We start from the raw sequence: 19302 nt of genomic DNA, 5'->3' as shown, positions 1-19302 counted from the left end.
TAACCTTTTATGCCGTGTATGAATGAACGTATTGTGAGTAAGTGATGCCTCATACTAGGTGGGGGGCTCCGAGACCCAGGACTCGGAGACCCACATCCTGCATCCAGACTCTTTGATTGGCAGTTTTGACGGTTCTGTTACTTTATTTAGGAATAAACTATTAATCTTAATTTTGAACACTAAATGTTCACTCATGATCGTCGTATATGGGCTGAACTAGTCAAAACTGTCCATCATAAGTAAAACCTTATATATACCCATATGAAATGAGATTGTGCAGACTCCTGATTTGGGCTGCTTTAGATTGTTGTAATCTTAACTATACGATCACGCTTAATAAAACCGCTTGAGAAAGAAATACTGGACTTGTCATCCATAAGCTTGAGCTGACCCTCAATAGGATCCTGTAAGACAGAAGGCTTACATGAACTTTCTTGGTGCCAGTGACCAGGACTGAGCGAAGTTCAATACAGAGTAAGGTAAGAACCATTTCTATATGTCTCTTATAGCTATCTCGAAGTAAACAACTTTGTCTAAGCAACCAATATGGCGACAGGTGATGGGTTTGATAAAAAAGAATTTAAAAATCAAATGGAGCAATTAGAAAAACAATTCGCGGGGTTGGGTCAGAACAATGAAAATAAAGGGCAAGAAACAGGTCAAAAATCCCCAGAAAAAGAGCAGATTAAACAAAATACTTTTGAAACATATCATGATGCTAGGCCGTATGAAACTCGTGAAACTCGACACCGAGTCCCAGATCAGGATGATGAAAAAGATTTTTTTATTGGTCAAGTTAAAGCTATAACAGTTGCACTCTCAGTGCCCCTATCTTCTGTGATAACTCCTTTTGAGGGAGATGCTCAAAAATTTAAACAGTGGATAAAGGAAGTTGAAAAGTACAGTGTTATGTCTGGGAAACAAGGTCATGAGATCCCCATGCTTGCATACATAACGAGTAAGGGTTCAGTTGGGGATTATATTAAAAGGTATTTAGATGAAACAGATGCGTCTGAAGAAATCCCATCTTGGAACGATCTTAAGGAATCCCTTAAAAATAGATTTGCAGAAATAACAGACCCCCAACACGCGTTAGCAGTAATGCGTAAGACTCGACAACATTCAAATGAAAGTGTTCAGTTGTTCGCCGAGAGACTATTGCAAATCGCGGAAGACGCCTACAGTAATGACAGACTAAAAGACCCTTTGATACAACAACAGTTAGTAGATATCTTTTGTGACGGGTTGACATTCGACTACCTCAGAATGAAAATTTTGCGAGAAAACCCTAAAGATTTAGAATCCGCAATTCAAATAGCAATGCGAGAACAAAATCTGAGACAGAGGCTAGCGATAAGAGGGTCAAATATGACAGAAATTGTACAAAGTAATGACAACAGACGAACTCTTTCAAATTTTGATACTACTCTTCCCTTATTAAAGGATAGAGCAGATAATCTTACCTCAGTAGAAACAAGGCATGTAGAACCAATGGAAATTGACCATGCGCGTAATAGTAGGTGTTTTAAATGTAAAAAGACGGGTCATAGGGCTCGATTTTGTACTCAAAATAAATCCCAAGTCAGGTCCCGTCCTCAAATAGATAAACGACCCAGTCAAAACAAACCCGTCCATAATATAGAGCAGAAACCCCGTTCGCCTGTGGAATGTTGGAATTGTGGTAAAGTAGGTCATGTGCGTGCAGATTGTTGGGGCTCGCATATGTATCAAAGAACACAGCAAAATCGGGGCAGACCATCAAATCGTCAAGGCCGAACATATAAATCTAGCGACCAAGTAAATAGGGGATCGTCTCAAAATTTCAAATCGCGCTCTTATTTTGACAAACAAAAACAGGAAAACTAAGACGTTCTTCCTTCGTTGAAGCCCGAAGAAAGAACTTTAAACAAAGACCTACATATGAAATTAATTTTACTAACAACCCCAGTAGCTGTTTATTAAAAGTAGGTAAAAATAAATTTAGAGCTTTGGTAGATACAGGTGCAGCCGTATCTCTAATTAGTAAGAAAATGTATGATAATCTATTTCCCCGCCCCAAGTTGTTTAATAATGACATCCCCTCTTTACAAGCAGCAAATGGCAATTCTTTAATTGCGATAGGGTATGTAAATATTTCCTTTAAGATTTCAGGGTTAACTTTAGACCACAAACTTTATGTGACAAAGGGACTCAGCCGAAACATGATTCTCGGCCGTGATTGGCTCAAGAAAAACAATGTTCGTTTATACTTTGATCTTGGACTCATGCGTATTGATGGCAAAGTATACGCGGAACTTAAAGAAGATTTACACATCTCAACTATTGTAAGAACTCCTAAGAAACTTATTATGAGACCAAACACGGTGACTGTATTCTATGGAAAAATAAATAACAATTTTCCTCTGGAAAAAAATGACTTGGTTGAAGTGAACAGCATAGACAATAACTGCATTATGGAAGACCCAGGACTATATTTAAAAGACGCCGTTTGTATAGTTCGGAAGGATAAGAAAGTTCCAATGATCTTCGTTAACCAAACTAACAAAAATTATAAAATTCCAAGAGGCTACATAGTAGGACGAATTACCGCATTAAAACAGAAGGAAATCTCAGAAATACAGACTACTCAAGACACAAAAGAAGAAATTGATGTACCTAGAAGATTTGAACACTCAATCAAAAGACTTGTGAGCAAAAACAATGATTTATTTGCAAAGAAAGACAGTGACCTTGGAGTGACTGATACTGTTAAAATGAAGATAGAAACTGGAGATCACCACCCAATAAAGAACAGACCCTACCGTGTACCCTTAAATAAAAGACAGATAATTGACAAGGCCATACTGGAAATGATGGACGCAAAGATTATTGAGAGATCACAATTGCCTTGGTCATTTCCCTTAGTAGTGGTGAAGAAAAAGGACGGATCAGACCGGATGTGCGTTGACTTTAGAAGCTTGAATAAGATAGTGAAACCCGTATCATTCCCGCTACCGTTGATTGATGACATCCTATGTTTACTAGGTAAGGTAAAATATTTCACTGCACTAGACTTAAAGAGTGGATATTGGCAAGTGAAATTAGAAGATTCAAGTAAAGAAAAAACGGCCTTTGCATGTCACAAAGGACTATTCCAATTTAACCGGATGCCATTTGGGTTGAGTAATGCACCAGCAGTCTTTCAAGAGCTGATGAATATAGTTCTTCAAGGACAAGAGGAGTTTGCCATCGCATACCTGGATGACATTCTTATATTCTCAGAAACACCGGAAGATCATCTTCGGCATATTCAAGACGTTTTCAACTGCCTAAGGAAGCATGGACTTAAAATGAAGCTAAAGAAATGTAGTTTCTTCAAGGAACAGACAGAATATCTTGGTTTCATCATTGATGAACATGGCGTTACACCTGATCCAAAGAAAGTCGAAGCTATAAGAAAGTTACCAGCGCCCACTACAGTCCGAGAAGTTCGTGGCTTTATAGGTATGTGTAGTTATTACAGGAGATTTATACCGAACTTCTCTAAGATTGCGGAACCATTGATTGACTTAACCAGAAAATATGCAAGGTTCAAATGGACGCCATGTTGCCAAAAAGCGTTTGACTTTATTAAAGAAAGTTTAACGGTAGTGCCTTTACTAGCATATCCAGATACTAATAAGCCTTACATCCTGTACACCGATGCCAGCGACAATTGTATTGGAGCGTGCCTTACTCAAAAGACAGATGAGGGAGAAGATAAGCCAATATATTACTTATCCCACAAGCTGAGTAAAACTCAAGAAAAGTGGTCAACCATAGAAAAGGAGGCATTTGCAATCCATTACGCCCTTCAGAAGTTAGACCATTATTTACACGGTGCTCAGTTTACTATAAGAACAGACCATAAGCCGCTCAAGTATATCTTAGAATCTCCAATGCAAAATAAGAAAATTCAACTATGGGCATTAAGTATTGCAGGATATAACTGTAAGGTAGAGTACATAGAAGGAAGATTTAACTGCTGTGCAGATCTCTTATCCAGATTACCGACAGTCAACCTGGAGTGTGAAGAGGAAGAACAATCAGAGCATGATGAGCCAGATGTTAAGGACAATTTCTTTGAAGTGAACGTACTTAACTCCAATGCCTTTTCGCCTAAGAGATTAGCCAGATGTGAAGTTAAACAACACGACGAATTGGTCAAACCCTTTATTGATCTACCAGAAGAAATCAACATCAAAGAAAGTCAACAACACGATGCGCAGATCAAGAAACTGAAGAATCGGTTAAATAAAGGAACAGCAACGGCAACCGAAGAAAAGAAGTTTTTGGAAATTGATGGTTTAATGTACTATCTTTCAGATGGAGACTCAGAAGGCCCAAAACTTCGCCTGTATGTACCACGTGAGTTAGAACTTTTAGTAGTGCAGCAGCATCATGACGGACTTGGACATATGGGAGTGGACAAAACATATGACGTAATCAGACAAAAGTACTACATACCAAATTTGTACAAAAGGTTATACTCTTATATAGAAGGATGTGTAGTATGCCAAACGAGGAGCAATAAGAAAAATCAACCTCCACTTCAAGAGACAGATATACCACCTTTTCCAATGGCTAAAGTAGGACTTGATCTATCTGGACCATATCCAACATCCTTGTCGGGAAACAAGTACATAGTTTCTTTTATTGACATTTACTCTGGTTGGCCAGAAGCTTTTCCCGTTCCTGATAAGTCAGCTGACAACATAGTACATCTTATCTTAGAAGAAATATATCCAAGATATGGCTGTCCTCTTCAAATCCTCACAGACAACGGAACAGAAAATGTGAATAAGAAAGTGGAAGAAACTTTAAAAGAATTGAATATCAACCATATCAAAACATCTTATTACAGCCCTCAAGGTAATGGTAAAGTAGAACGATTTCATAGAACTCTACATGACGTGATGGCTAAGAAAACAACAGACAACGCTCAAATATGGGATATTCATCTTAATCAGACGTTGGCAGCCATTCGTTTCCATCCTAACGACTCGTCAAAGTTTTCTCCATATTACCTTATGTACAACAGAGATGTCGTATTACCTCTTGATACGTTGATGAAACCTCGAAGGAGATACGCGGGAGAAGATCAACACAAGATCGCCCTTCAAGAACAGCATAAAGCTTTCCTGCTAGTACATCGTAATATGAAGGAAGCCAAGAAGAAACAGAAAGCTCAGGCCGATAAGAAAAGCAAAGACGAAAATTTTCAGGTAGGTGACCCTGTCTACCTTAAGAACAACAGAAGACAAAATAAGTTAGATAAAAAGTGGCTACCATATTATCGAATCATAGAGCAGAAAGGACCAGTTAGTTTCGTGGTGAGAGATCAATTGACTGGATTAACCACCAAATGCCATGCACGACAATTAAGACTGGCAGATATTTCGCACTGGCCCCTTTCACAAACTACTGAAGATGGTGGAAGAACTCTAAGAAAAATTAACTATGTGGTGCCACCGGAAGATGAATCGTCGTCAGAAAATGAAGACATGCAACCAGAACCATTGGAAAGAGCTATACAGTCCAAACAATGGGAAAGAGAAGGATCTTCAGACGAAGAGGATATTCCCCTAGCCGAACTTCAAAGACGTATAAGAGCTAAGACGATCATGGATGATCAGCAGTATAAACACGAGAATGATCAGACCGTAGATTCAGAATCGGATGAGACCCATGAGTCAAATCAATGTGGTGAAAATAGTGGTCAAGACTATGAAATACCCTTAGATAACCCAAATGTACCCTTAGAAGAAAATATGGAAATAGATGAAATAGCCCCTAAAGTAGGTCTAGGCTTCAAACCAATCCCTAAACCGCGTAAACTAATCCCTAAGCCCCGTAGGGAAAATAGCAAACAAAAGTTTGCTGTAGATTGTTTGGCTATTATGAAGGAATTAGCCAAAATAATAAACTAAAAAAGTTTTATTATCGTATAATGTAGATGTAAATAATCTTGAATAAGCTTAGCTTTGTATATATTGCATGCTTTTAAAAAGACATAACAGGATGACCCCCTGTGACATAAAAACAGATGACGAGATACGTTGGCTAGCAAACGCAGACTCAGCACCTCGGTTATTTGTATGTATATGCGGAGTTAAAGAGATTTAACATATACTCGAAATACATGAAACAGCGACTAAGTAAAGAAACTGTAAGACTAATTTTTTTTAAGTGATTTAAGATAATTCGTAAAAAACAATTAAATTTTGCAATCGACATCTTGAGTATGGGACAAGGTTGCTCGGGTTTTCACGGTTCATTATTATTACCACCATTTTATAATAGAGAAAGTCAGTTCAACATGACCAATTCTTTCCAAAAATTTATCAATGAGATCGATACCTGCACCCTTTGGGACCCTCTAAACACCCGACACCCCGAAATTAGCCAAATAAAAATTCCTGACAAATTAAAAGATATTAAAATTTTCCCTATGAATGCACTAATGGCGGAATTGCCAGTAATTAATTTGCAACCCATGAAATCCTCGTCTTGGGTGGGAAGCCCCTGGTTTTATGTGTGTTTAACTTTGGCAGTAACAATAACGATAGGACTTTGTATTAAGAAATGTAAAACTATTAAAAAGTGGGGTGGTATATGCTGTAGTGGTTGCTGGACAGGTTGTCGAAAAAGGGGTAGTGACGGAGATAAGAAAGGTTCTTCCAAAGACACTGTACTTTGTTGTGAGAATCCAGAGAAAAGGACCTCTAGCGACATTATTGAACTTGAACCAATCCCGAAAGTCACTAGGATCCAAGAGAAACCCCGACGAAGCGGAGGAATCGGAACTCACAAATTGGCCAGTAACACGGGGACCATTTCAACTAAACTAGCACAACAATTTCGTGGAGAGGAGGAAAATGAAGACTATCCATGGACCAAATACTATCGGCCGGACCCAGAGCTGGCACGTAAATACCTGGAAGAGAAGGCCGCGATGTCTACGCAACAGAGGAACGCAGGAGACGCTCCGCGAGAAGTCGCCTCGCCATCTGCGCCGACCCTCTATCCACGGGTGCCGATGATGGATGAATAATTGAGCTACAGCCGCGAGGAAGTTGCGTATTCCTTATGAAAGGATTGTGAAATTTAGCGAAAGTTAAAAAAATGTGAAATGTGTAAAGTAGAAATGTGCGTTATCTTGTGCTAATGTAAATCTTGTATTTGTTGATTCACTCTGGAGAAATTCAGGAAGAAACCGATGGACTCCGAACTTATGACGCGAACCTCGCCCCTAGGAAAGAAGAGATATTTTTGTGAACTTATAAGCATGCACTGACTTTGTATATATATGTGACATCAAGCTTAATCATACTTAGTATTACTTTGATGATGAATTACGATTATATTCAACTATGGTTATTTCATCTTGGTCATTATTATCATACTTTATTCATTATTGTTTTCATGATTGTAATGCGATATAATCAAGCTATATGATTTTATGAACATGTATACATCCTGGGTATAGATTTGTTTTTATAGATGAATGGTGTTCCAAGCCGGAGGTGGAAACATGTCACTTGTTACTATCTCTTAACATAGATGTTCTGACTGGTATGTCACTAGGAAGTTCGTCTGATCAAGGGTAGATCAAGGACGCTTTCCTATTCCGGGCGCCAGGCATGAGAAATCTCCCTTCGGGATATTTCTTTTGTTTGGGGGACGTATGTAAACAGATAGCCATGCTATGACCTTGAATTGCTAGTATTACATAATGGTCACTATGATATTTATGTGTACCTAGATGCTGCGCACTGAATGGTGTTAATGATAATTGACAGAATGAACTCTGTGACTCTTGTAGCAATGCGTAGTATTCCTAAATGATGTTATGAAACCAGGTCATAATACGGGCAGAATAATATCCAAATTGAGAGTTTAACAACATGTGACCTATTTGGCGATTCTGTGTCTGCAACGAATGCTCTAGTATTCTATATTGAGTCATGTATTGTGTATTCTATATATTAACCTTTGTAACCTTTTATGCCGTGTATGAATGAACGTATTGTGAGTAAGTGATGCCTCATACTAGGTGGGGGGCTCCGAGACCCAGGACTCGGAGACCCACATCCTGCATCCAGACTCTTTGATTGGCAGTTTTGACGGTTCTGTTACTTTATTTAGGAATAAACTATTAATCTTAATTTTGAACACTAAATGTTCACTCATGATCGTCGTATATGGGCCGAACTAGTCAAAACTGTCCATCATAAGTAAAACCTTATATATACCCATATGAAATGAGATTGTGCAGACTCCTGATTTGGGCTGCTTTAGATTGTTGTAATCTTAACTATACGATCACGCTTAATAAAACCGCTTGAGAAAGAAATACTGGACTTGTCATCCATAAGCTTGAGCTGACCCTCAATAGGATCCTGTAAGACAGAAGGCTTACATATAATTTTATTACAAATTTTGTTTTGATATAAATTGATTAGGAATTGATAATACTTTTTAGTAGAAAACTTAGTTTTTGAATGTCTGACAGAAATTCCGAAATATTTTGATGTAAAATGTAGGCGGGAAACGGGCGTTAGCGTTCGCAGTTCTTTGCGCGGTGGTTCTTGAGAAGAAGATGAAATTGTGAAAAGTTTACGACAACGCCAACGCCGACAGACAACGGACAAATTTTGATCAGAAAAGATCACTTGAGCTTCCAGCTCAGGTGAGTTAAAAACATTTAATAAATTAACACGTGGCATGGTTTATGGCGTTTACCTTCGTTCATATCATCAACAACTTTATCACTAGCACTCTTATCTTCCTTTTTTTCCAATTCCTGAATTCCTAAAAGAAAAGATTTTTTTTTAAATCAGCCAAATACCTCAAAGATTTTGAATATTTTGTTACTATAAGATAGCTAGAAAAATTTGCCCATCAAAACTTTTTTCTACAGTCAACATGATTACTTCCAATCATAATCATTTGTTCTCATTGCATTAGATCTCATTACATTGTTACGAAGCGCAGCATATCGCATTCGTGATCCCAATCAATCTTAGAGGGGACAAAGTTGAAACACCATGCTGGGCTGTGTTACAAAAGCTTTCCAAATCAGGAATTTGTGTCCTGATGTTCGGATCAGATTGAGATCCAATCAAGAATTTTCTCTGGACAATCTTGTCAGAGTATATTTTATCTTATCTAAGGCCAGCATTTTTTTATTTTTAGGTTTACGAACCACAAAATGATAAAGTTCCGTAGGAGGAGGAAATAAAAAAAAAATAAAAATCTCTTTTGACCTACAATTTTTTTACTTTTAGGTTTACGAACCACAAAATTGTAAAGTTCTGTAGGAGAAAAAAAAACTTTTATGACATCATCTTTATTCTAATATTAATATAATGAATGACAACTTCATGATAGTGGTGTGTAACTGCATCAAGTGTAGCATGTGAAAAGTATGTCATCTGTGTAACATATCTCTGAAATAGTACAATAGAACATTAGACATACAGCTTTGATATTACATGTACATATAGCAATGTCAGGGGTGTGCAATTACAAAATTTGGCCACAAAGTTACAAGCCCAAGATTCAAAGTTACCAGTCACATGAGTCAAACTATTGTCGGACATGTCAACATTTCATTTTAAAAAAAACAACCTAAATTTTATGTACATAAAGTAATAATGTTTTCTCCTGTATGATACTAGTATATAATTATTAATATACAAAATATTTATTACTTTCATGTTTTCTGCAGTTAAAAAATATTCAACTTCATTGATCTCTCACATTTTTTTTTTACAAAATTGGTTTGGGTGTTTATATGTGAGAAAACTCAAACATAACATTGTGAATGTGAACAGACTCTATAAAATCACTGCAATTATATGTGTGCATGTATTTTATCCTGTTGAATTTCCATGTACAAAGTACAACTATGCAATTAATTATGTAATGGTAAATTTTAATTGAAAATAACGGAAAATGCACAAACAATAATATGATTTTTTTTTTAATTCACTAGGCAGGTCACTTTAAAATGTGTTCATGAGAATAGTTACTGCAGAATATCTCTAATACATCTCTCTCTCTCTCTCTCTCTCTCTCTCTCTCTCTGTAAAATTTTTTTTTTAAAAAGCCAATGAATACATATGCCAATTCAACACAAAAAGAAAGGGAATCATTTTACAGTGATGTACTTGAAAACAGCTGCACAGGTAACTATCGAAGCCATGTTGCTATTTTTGTGTGACGATAGCCTAAAAATTTCTTACGCATCTTTTTCTCGTGCTACATTCTTCAGAGAAGCTTCTACAAACACTCTGCTGTAAGTTTCATACTTTGAAGTTTTACCGACAGTGTTGACCAGTGGCTAGACGAGATAGTCACGCCTCACTCAGATTTTATGCCTCTGTGATAACAATGACGATACACTTTTCCTACTTGAAAAAATTTGCTGTCGGGGAGAAAAAAAAGATCTTTTTTGTAATTTTATTTTTTTTCTAAAAACTCAGAAAACCGAGCGGCGGGTTTGTAAACCTAAAAATAAAAAAATGCTGGCCTAAATGTGCTAGTGGGTTATGTAATTTTTTTCTTCAAAGATTGCTATCTTCATAACCCTAATGAATCATCAAAGAAAGCATTTTATTGTTTATATTAATTGCGTGGACCCTGAGGTCCACGCAGAGAATATATAAGCGAGGTTAAACTGGATGCTATGGGGAAAATTCAGCCTGCGCATGAGCTAGCCTGGTTCCTGTGCGTAATGGGTAGCTCTGGGAACCAGGCTAGCACATGTTTATCTGAATCGGGATCGGGATTCTGCCATATGCACACATAAGTTCAAAGGCGCTGTAATTGTAAAGTTGTCGGTAAACAGTAGTCAGTACAGAAACAAAGTATTCCTTTTAAAGAATTAATGGGCATGTGATTTGAACTGTCAGTATTATAAAATAAGTTAATGTTACGCCAAAACTACAACATGCATCAAATAGCATAATTCCAAATAACATTCCAAATAACATTCCTGATAAACATAGCATAATAGCATAATTCGCAATGTTTTGTTGTTTTCCGTATACACATGTAACTTAACTTTATTTTTATAGTAGGCGAGATTAGAGTATTTCCCGATTAAAAAATTTTAAGCATTTAAGTGTGATTAAATAATTATGTCACAGTATAAAAGTTTAAATTACAAGAAAAATGCATCAAAATATGAAATTAATTTAAACAAAGCTGTCACTGCATAGTTAACAAAGTAGTGCGAATCGTAATGTGTGCGCAAATAGTAGAATTCGCCGAATGCCTGATACTATAATGCAGACTTCATTAATAGATAGATCATAGTTATTTTAGAAGTATGAACCTTTTAAATTCTGAGATAAAAAGTCAGGACTATACATATACGTAATCCAACGTACAAATTTAGTGGTTAAAAGTAGGCGGCTAGAGTCGGTGAAAACTTTGATAATCTTGAGACTTTCACGTTTTCGTTGGAAACACATGCAAATGGTCCACGTATTGTAGTCCTTTTTTTAAAGGACAGCAACTTGTATCTTTCTTTTAGTTAATTAATAAATTGATTATGAAAAGTAAGTAAAATTCACTAAATTACTGTCAATGTAAATCAGTACATTAGATAAAAGAAACAGCCAAATCGTCTCCTGTGAGACTTTGAGTCTGACATCATTATGATTATTTTGTGCAGTCCGTGATTTTTCTTAGATTACTGTAGGTTTTGACCAATTGATAAAGAGGGCTTGTCAATTTCAGTCCTGTAAGTTTCTTGTCAGTTTCAGCCGCTGTAGATTTTGACCAATCGATAAATGGGGCGTGTAGATTTCAGTCTGGCTGTTTCTATAGAGCTATGAATTAACTACAGTAAAACACGGTTAAACGAAGTCCCAGCGACGGGCATTTTTACTTCGTTATAAGCGTTATTCGTTATATCTGTCAAGTTTTAAGTATATAAAAGAGTCTTGGGGAATGAAATTCATTTCGCTGTAAGCGTTAATTCATTTTAAGTGTATTCACTATAACCGTGTTTTACTGTATAAGTTTCCATAAGAAATAGAGAGAACTGGGTACACAAAGTATAAAATATCGGCCCTGTCGAAATGTGAAAAATCAAACACATGATATCTTTAAAATGTTCACCAGAATAATTGATGTAGGACACCCCATGCATGAAAGTAACTTTCATTTCCTAAAATTCACCGGTGTTTGGTAATTGTAAACTCCGAAACCGGACCTTGTTTACGGGTTTTGTAAAATAAATGGGTTTTTGTAATGTTTGATCTGATTTTTCTATAAAACCGCATTCGAGTACATACACCAATATTTCAGAATAGCACAATTTTAGACTGCTTATTAACATATAAACGGAAAAAAATATGTACAAGACTGCGGCCACTTTCGTTTTTTATTTTTTTTCGATTTTCAAGATGCACAAAAAATGAATGTTTTCATTGGTTAGCTATATATGACGTAAGATGAGTTTCTTTAATATGACAATCCCTTAATAAATACCTAACTCTTAAAATAGACTTATGTTGACAATTGACTTTAATTAAAGAAATATAAAACCGTTCCATGGAAAAATTGGAGTATTTTTATTAGTTTATTGGTCCTTAGACACAGTGTATTTGAATTACTCAAAATTACATACCGTGTATTGCAGATAAAATGGTCAACATTGTTGTGTAGTAAAAACAAATATACAATATTGATTTCAGGATGGATATAAGAAGAAATATTTTTTTAAAAAACCTCAACATTTCTTATAATTTGCTATTTAATGAATATAAAGTTATCTGAGTGTCGTTGTACTCTACATAAATGACGTAACAAATGTAAACAAATGACGTCATAAAGTTAAAGTAGCTGTGAGAGAGAGAGAGAGGGAGAGAGAGAGAGAGAGAGAGAGAGAAAAGTCTATACAGATACATTTAAAATTTCAAAACAGTTTTATTATAAAATCAGAAGTCAGATTCAAAACATTATATTTGTGTAGATTTATATATTTGGTACAAAGTTATTAGATATATATACTAGTAAATCAGACACTGAATGTTTGCCGATCCTGTTGAAGTAATTAAATCAAACTTAAAAAAAAATATTTTCACAAGAAAAGTATAATAGTGATCATATTCCTATATGCATGCATTTTAAGCGCCCAGTATATTTACTAGTACATGGATGTCATTAGTCTCTGTAATGGGACATGTGTCTACGGGTTAGTCGCGTACATATTCTACAGTATTTAAAAAAATACAACATTTTGCGTAAGAATGTAGGAATTCAAAACTAATGATAGATCTAGCTGTTTTAAGCTTTTTAAATGACAACTTTAATTCTAGAAAATACATGAAATACTTTTTTTACATCGTTCACGGATGTCTTGCGTTAATTATTTCTTGATAGATCTAAACTATCTATTACGGTAGAATGTTGGTAATAATTGGTGTTGGGTTATCATTATTAACAAAAAATAATCAGTTCAGATTAAAACATTGTCAAATATATATTCATGTTGCTGGAATATTTCCTGAAGGAATTAAATCGCCGAACAGGGGTATGTCCCGATTTTTGATCAATTGATCGATTTCATTCATCTTGAAAAGATTTAACTCGTGTGTCTTACTAAATGTACATTAACCAATTAGTAGTCAAGTGTGCATAGTGTTTCTTCGATAAATTTCTTCTAAAACATTCAATCTAAAGTATAATATATATAGTTGTTACAAAACAAATGTAAAAAAAAATCATTTGACCCCCTCCCAATGGATTTATTCAAAACATTGGAGATCTAATCCTTTGAGTGTTAGGTAATTTAAAAGCAGGTCTTCGCGCGATAACTTCACATGAATTCATAATGTTTGCGTGCCGATTAGTGGACGGGATCATGAGAGTACCCCAGAGCATACCGTGTGTACACATGCAGCTTTATAAATATTTGAATAACAAAAACTGTTTTATTACTTTCCTATCGTTGGAAATGACAAAATGGCCTTTGATTTTCCATCTTAATATAATGAATACAATTTTACTGCTTTATCTTTCAAGCTTACATGCAATTATTTGATACATGTACACTTCAAAATAATTTGAAATAATGAAATAATTAAATTAATTTCAAATAATATACATGTACATGTACATGCTCAAGCTATTATGGTGTTCCGATGGGGCCACTTCGACTTTCGCCTTGAGGGCGAAGATGCGAGAGTGTGAAGTGTGAAGTTGCGAAGGCGAAATTGCGAAGGCGAAGGAGCGAAAGTGCGAAGATGCGAAGGCGAGAGTGCAAAGGCGAAGGAGCGATACTACTACCGCTCTTTTGCCCATGCAACTTCGCACTCTTGCCTTCGCAACTTCGCACTTTCGCCTTCGTCTTTTTTTTTATTGCATTCAGCATGAGGTATCGGTCAATTCCAATGGAATCGAATTTGTTGCAGGCACCGTACTCGCCCGAGATTTGCCGAATAATCTCAGATGTTATTGATACCCATGCGCTATAGGCCATCGTGCTTACTATGAAAGGTAATTTATATTTTATTGTGTTATGTGACATATATGTTTACCGGTGCTCACTATGCCTAATCATTATATTCTCCTCATAAAATGTAATGTCTGCAATAATGTTTACACATACACTTCCAGACTCCCGTCACTTATCAGCAATCTGTTTACCTTAAACCAACATCGTGGTTCAAACACATTACCATTTTAATTTAATTATGCGACATTCCTTTTTCATGCACGGATGAGCTGGAGAGGGGCCCGGACCCCCCCCCCCTTTCCCCCACGGAAAATTAATTTCACACAGTAATGGAGAGAGGGTCAGACACCTCCCCCCCCCCCCCTCCACCCCTGGAAAATTTAGTATTATTGATTTCACATAGTAAAATTACCAAAAATATGCCTCGGACCTCCCCCCCCCCCCCCCCCCCGACTAGTACAATAGTACAATTATCCCTCGGATCCCCCCCCCCCCCCCCCACTAGAAATAATGAAAATATTGATCTGCGCGGGGTGTTGAAAATAAATTCTCAAAAGTTAATTTTCTGTCAAAGATGTTATTTTATACAGCTAAAAATATCTTTAAGGTGGCTCTATACACCACTTTTTAATGACGCAGTACGCAAAAAAGTAAATCTGGAAACATGCATTTCCGGTACTGGCTGATTTAAACTGAGGTGAATTGTATGGGAACCGCTATTTTGAAAAATTTGTTAAATGGATAGATTTAATTTGGTAATTGGAAAATTCATTACTTACAAGTAATGTGGTATGTGACACCTTCACGTTGTGTGGTATTATTTATCGAAATAAACAATAAAATCAAGTATAAATTTTTAAAGAGTTTCTTTAGCATCATCGATATGTTACACCGTAGCGCAGTGGGTTAGTGGGTTCACTACAAACCAGTAGGTCATGAGTTCGATTCCCGTTGAGAACAATAAATTTTTTAACTTTCCAAAAATTTCTAAAACGTATTTTTTGGTTGAATACCGTGAAAGAAAATTCTAAACAGGTGAAAATATTTCAATTATAATATACTTTAATGCACATTAATATCGACACCTAACGGGGATGAGAGGGTTGCTTTGAATTTCTCTCAGGTTGGGATACATAAATCCTATTAGCCTAGTCAATGTTCCTCTTTATTTATTTGACTTGGTTTTGCACTAAAGCGAATATATTCACTTATACAGGGCAAAGTCTATTATGAAATATGCATGTACTTATCATTCCAACATTATATTTAGGAAATTTTCTTCAACTCAGAAATGAAAAGTCCCCAAGGTGTTTGGGCCTTGGGATTTAGGAACGATAACCCTTACATGAGGAACTTTCATACCAAATAAAATTTAAAATATTTTTTGTGTTTATTTGCAATTGTTTTCATTCAATTTTTTATTTCACATTTATTAAAATACATTTTCTTATAACATCAAGCAACTTTTTCAGATGATTTGTCAACAGAGTAAGAAAATATGAAAAAATATGTTTTTGGGAAATACTAAAAAAAATTGCAATAATAACATTTTTGAATGTTAAGAAATATTTTTTTTTATGTGTCCGAAGGAAATATCCATCATATGACAAAATAATTTCTTTCAATTTGTTGATAGCTGTCTTTTTAAAAAATATTTTACAAAAACACGAAAAAACATGAAAAAATTCTTTAAAAATACCTATAGTATCCCTATCGTCATTTTAATATTTGATAAGTATATGTTTTGTGGTCTTCTATTGAAAATTGGAATAAACTGTGGGTGTATAGAGCCACCTTAAACGATAGAGAGCTCCAAAAACATAAACATAGGTAATCATAGATTACTAAGCTCACCGAGACGGAGCATCACCCTTATGAGACATCACCTTCATAAGACCACCTTTATCATTTTATATGAAAATCATACTTTATGATCTTGGTTATTCATGGATTCTGTTTTGACAAAATATTGTATATCATCTGATAATTTTTTTTATGATAATCATATGTTCATATGTTTATCAATTCAATGATATAAAATTAAATATTGCATCATGTCATATATATAATATATATCATATAATACAATAAAATACCGTAATAAACAATAATGAGATATGATATTGTAACGTATGATATGACAATGTATTGTGTTATACCTTATTGTATTTGATCACATAATACAATATCATAAAATATAATACAATATAGTATTATATTACAATATCATATTACATAATACATCATAACATTGAAACATGATATTATATTGTATAATATAGTATGATATTGTATTGAATGACACTGAAACATATTTGATACATTATATGATATTATATCATATAATACAATATAATTTGATTCCAACATTGTATCTTATCAAATGATACAATATTATGTGATAAAGTAAAATATTATAAAATACATTATTATATGATACATATTGTATCATATGACACAATAATATATATTACAATATCATATAATACAATTTCATGTGATATGATAATATATCATATAAACCAATATCATATCATACAATATCGTATAATACAATATAATATAATATTACAATATCATATAATACAATTTCATGTGATATAATTCTATATTACTAAAACCAATATCATATTATAAATATTGTATGATACAATATTATAGAATATACAATATTGTATCATAGGATACAATATAATATTTTGCAATATTTTATGTAATTGTATCATTTGATAAAATAATAAATTAAAAATACAATATAATATTATACAATATTGTATCATAATATACAATACTATACATAACAATATCATGATACAATATCATATCATAAAATATCAAAAAAATTGATACAATATCATATTGTGTCGTATAACTTTTTATAACATAACATATGATATCATATTGTATCATATCAAACAATATTGTTTCATATCATACAATACTATATCATAGGAATCATGTTATATCATTTATCAACAAACACATCTATCTATCGATCTGGTTTGAGTGAGGTAGGAGATTTCTTTAGCATCCTTGATAATGGAGATCAGGCTCTGCATCTGAAGCAACCTCTGCGTTTAATTTATAATAAAGTTAAATCAACTATGCAAGCTTTCATCTATAAAACATGTGACCTGTTCCAAAAAACTAAACCTCATCCAGAATCCGAAACCTATGACTCAGATTCAGCATTCAAGCCCATCAGGTGCATTGGCATCTGAAGCTACCTCTGCGATTCATTCATATTACAGTTAAATCAACTATGCAAGTTTGAAATAGTATACTATCATCTATTAAACATGTGACCTGTTCCAAAAAACTTAACTTTATCCAGCATCCGAAACCTATGGCTCACACTCAGCATTCAAGCCTGTCAGGTGCATCAGTATCATAAGACACACCATCCATGGAAGTCTGGTGAAGTAAGGACAAGTAATAACTAAGATATCATCATCAGAGAGCACCTGTTTCAAAAACTTTATTTAACCAGCTCTTAAAACCTTAACCTCCTCCAGCATCCAAATCCTATTGCTCAGATTCAGCATTCAAGCTTATCAGGTGCATCAGTATCATAAGACGCACCATCCATACAAGTTTGGTGAAGTTAGGACAAGTAGTAACTAAGATATAATATCAGAGGGCACCGGCAACAAAAACTTTAACCAGCTCTAAAAACCTTAACCTCTTCCAGCATCCGAAACCTATTGCTCATATTCAGCATTCAAGCTTGTCAGGTGCATCAGTATTAGAAGACGCATCATCCATACAAGTTTGGTGAAGTTAGGACCAGTAGTAACTTAGATATTGCTATCAATGGGCACCTGCAACAAAAACTTTAACCTGCTCCAAAAACCTTAACCTCCTCCAGCATCCGAAACCTATAGCTCAGATTCAGCACTCAAACCTGTCTAGTGCATCAGTATCATAAGACACACCATCAATGCAAGTTTGGTGAAGTACGGACCAGCAGTAACTAAGATATTGCTATCAAAGGGCACCTGCAACAAAAACTTTAACCTGGTCCAACAACCTTAACCTCCTCCAGCATCTGAAATTTAGGACCCAGATTCAGCATCCAAGTCTTTCAAGTCCATAAGTAGGTCCAGATGCATCATCCATGCAAGTTTGGTGAAGACAGGACAAGTAATAGCTTAGATACAGGACCTGCAACAAAAACTTTAACCAGGTCCGGACGCCGACGCCGACGCCACCGCCGACGCCGACGCCGAGGGTATAGCATAAGCTCTCCTTGACTTCGTCTCAGTGAGCTAAAAAGGTGAAGGCAAAAGTGCAAAGGCGAGAATGCGAAGTTGCGAGGGCGAAAGAGTGATAGTAGTATCGCTCCTTTGCCCTCGCATCTTTGCACTTTCGCTCCTTCGCCTTCGTACCTTCGCCTTCGCAACCTCGTATCTTCGCCCGAAATTGCAAAGGTCGAAGTGGCCCTATCGGAACACCATAAGCTATATATCGAAGAAAAAGACTGAATTTTCTACTTCCGTTTATGAATTTATGAACAACAGCGAAAATTAAAATTCATGTCATAAGATACGGTAGCCCTTGAACTATTTTGTTTAGTCGAGCAAGCTTTTTGGAAGGCTATTACTTGTACAGCTTACACTTCTGTCAACACTGGAGAAATAGTATGTAATATGCTCAAAACAAGGATGACAGGCACGTGTTATTGCTGTTTTCATTCTCTTGTCTAATCATCTTAAAGAGAGGACAAGCATTGTGGGCAAGTTTAAAAGATTATAGGAGTTGACACTGCTGCTGATTTCTATAAAACCAGCGATCAATCTGGAGCAGGC

At 35.3% G+C, this 19302-nt stretch overlaps 1 protein-coding gene across 6 annotated transcripts in view; it reads right to left on the bottom strand.

Moving 5' to 3' along the window:
* LOC128157120 (uncharacterized) overlaps window positions 1-19302 on the bottom strand; it is a 93986-nt gene that overhangs the window by 10197 nt on the left and 64487 nt on the right. For 5 of the 6 annotated variants that reach the window (XM_052819500.1, XM_052819504.1, XM_052819503.1 and 2 more), the window contains one exon: window positions 8764-8832. The exons of the other annotated variant lie outside the window; for it this stretch is intronic. In XM_052819500.1, coding sequence (XP_052675460.1) covers window positions 8764-8832 — 69 coding nt within the window. The remainder of the gene's footprint in view (window positions 1-8763; window positions 8833-19302) is intronic. 6 annotated transcript variants of the gene reach the window in all.

This window comes from Crassostrea angulata, chromosome 7, assembly GCF_025612915.1.
Source record: "Crassostrea angulata isolate pt1a10 chromosome 7, ASM2561291v2, whole genome shotgun sequence".
NCBI lineage: Eukaryota > Metazoa > Mollusca > Bivalvia > Ostreida > Ostreidae > Magallana > Magallana angulata.
Note: the sequence above shows the minus strand (reverse complement) of the source record. Positions and strands in the feature narration are given on the sequence as shown.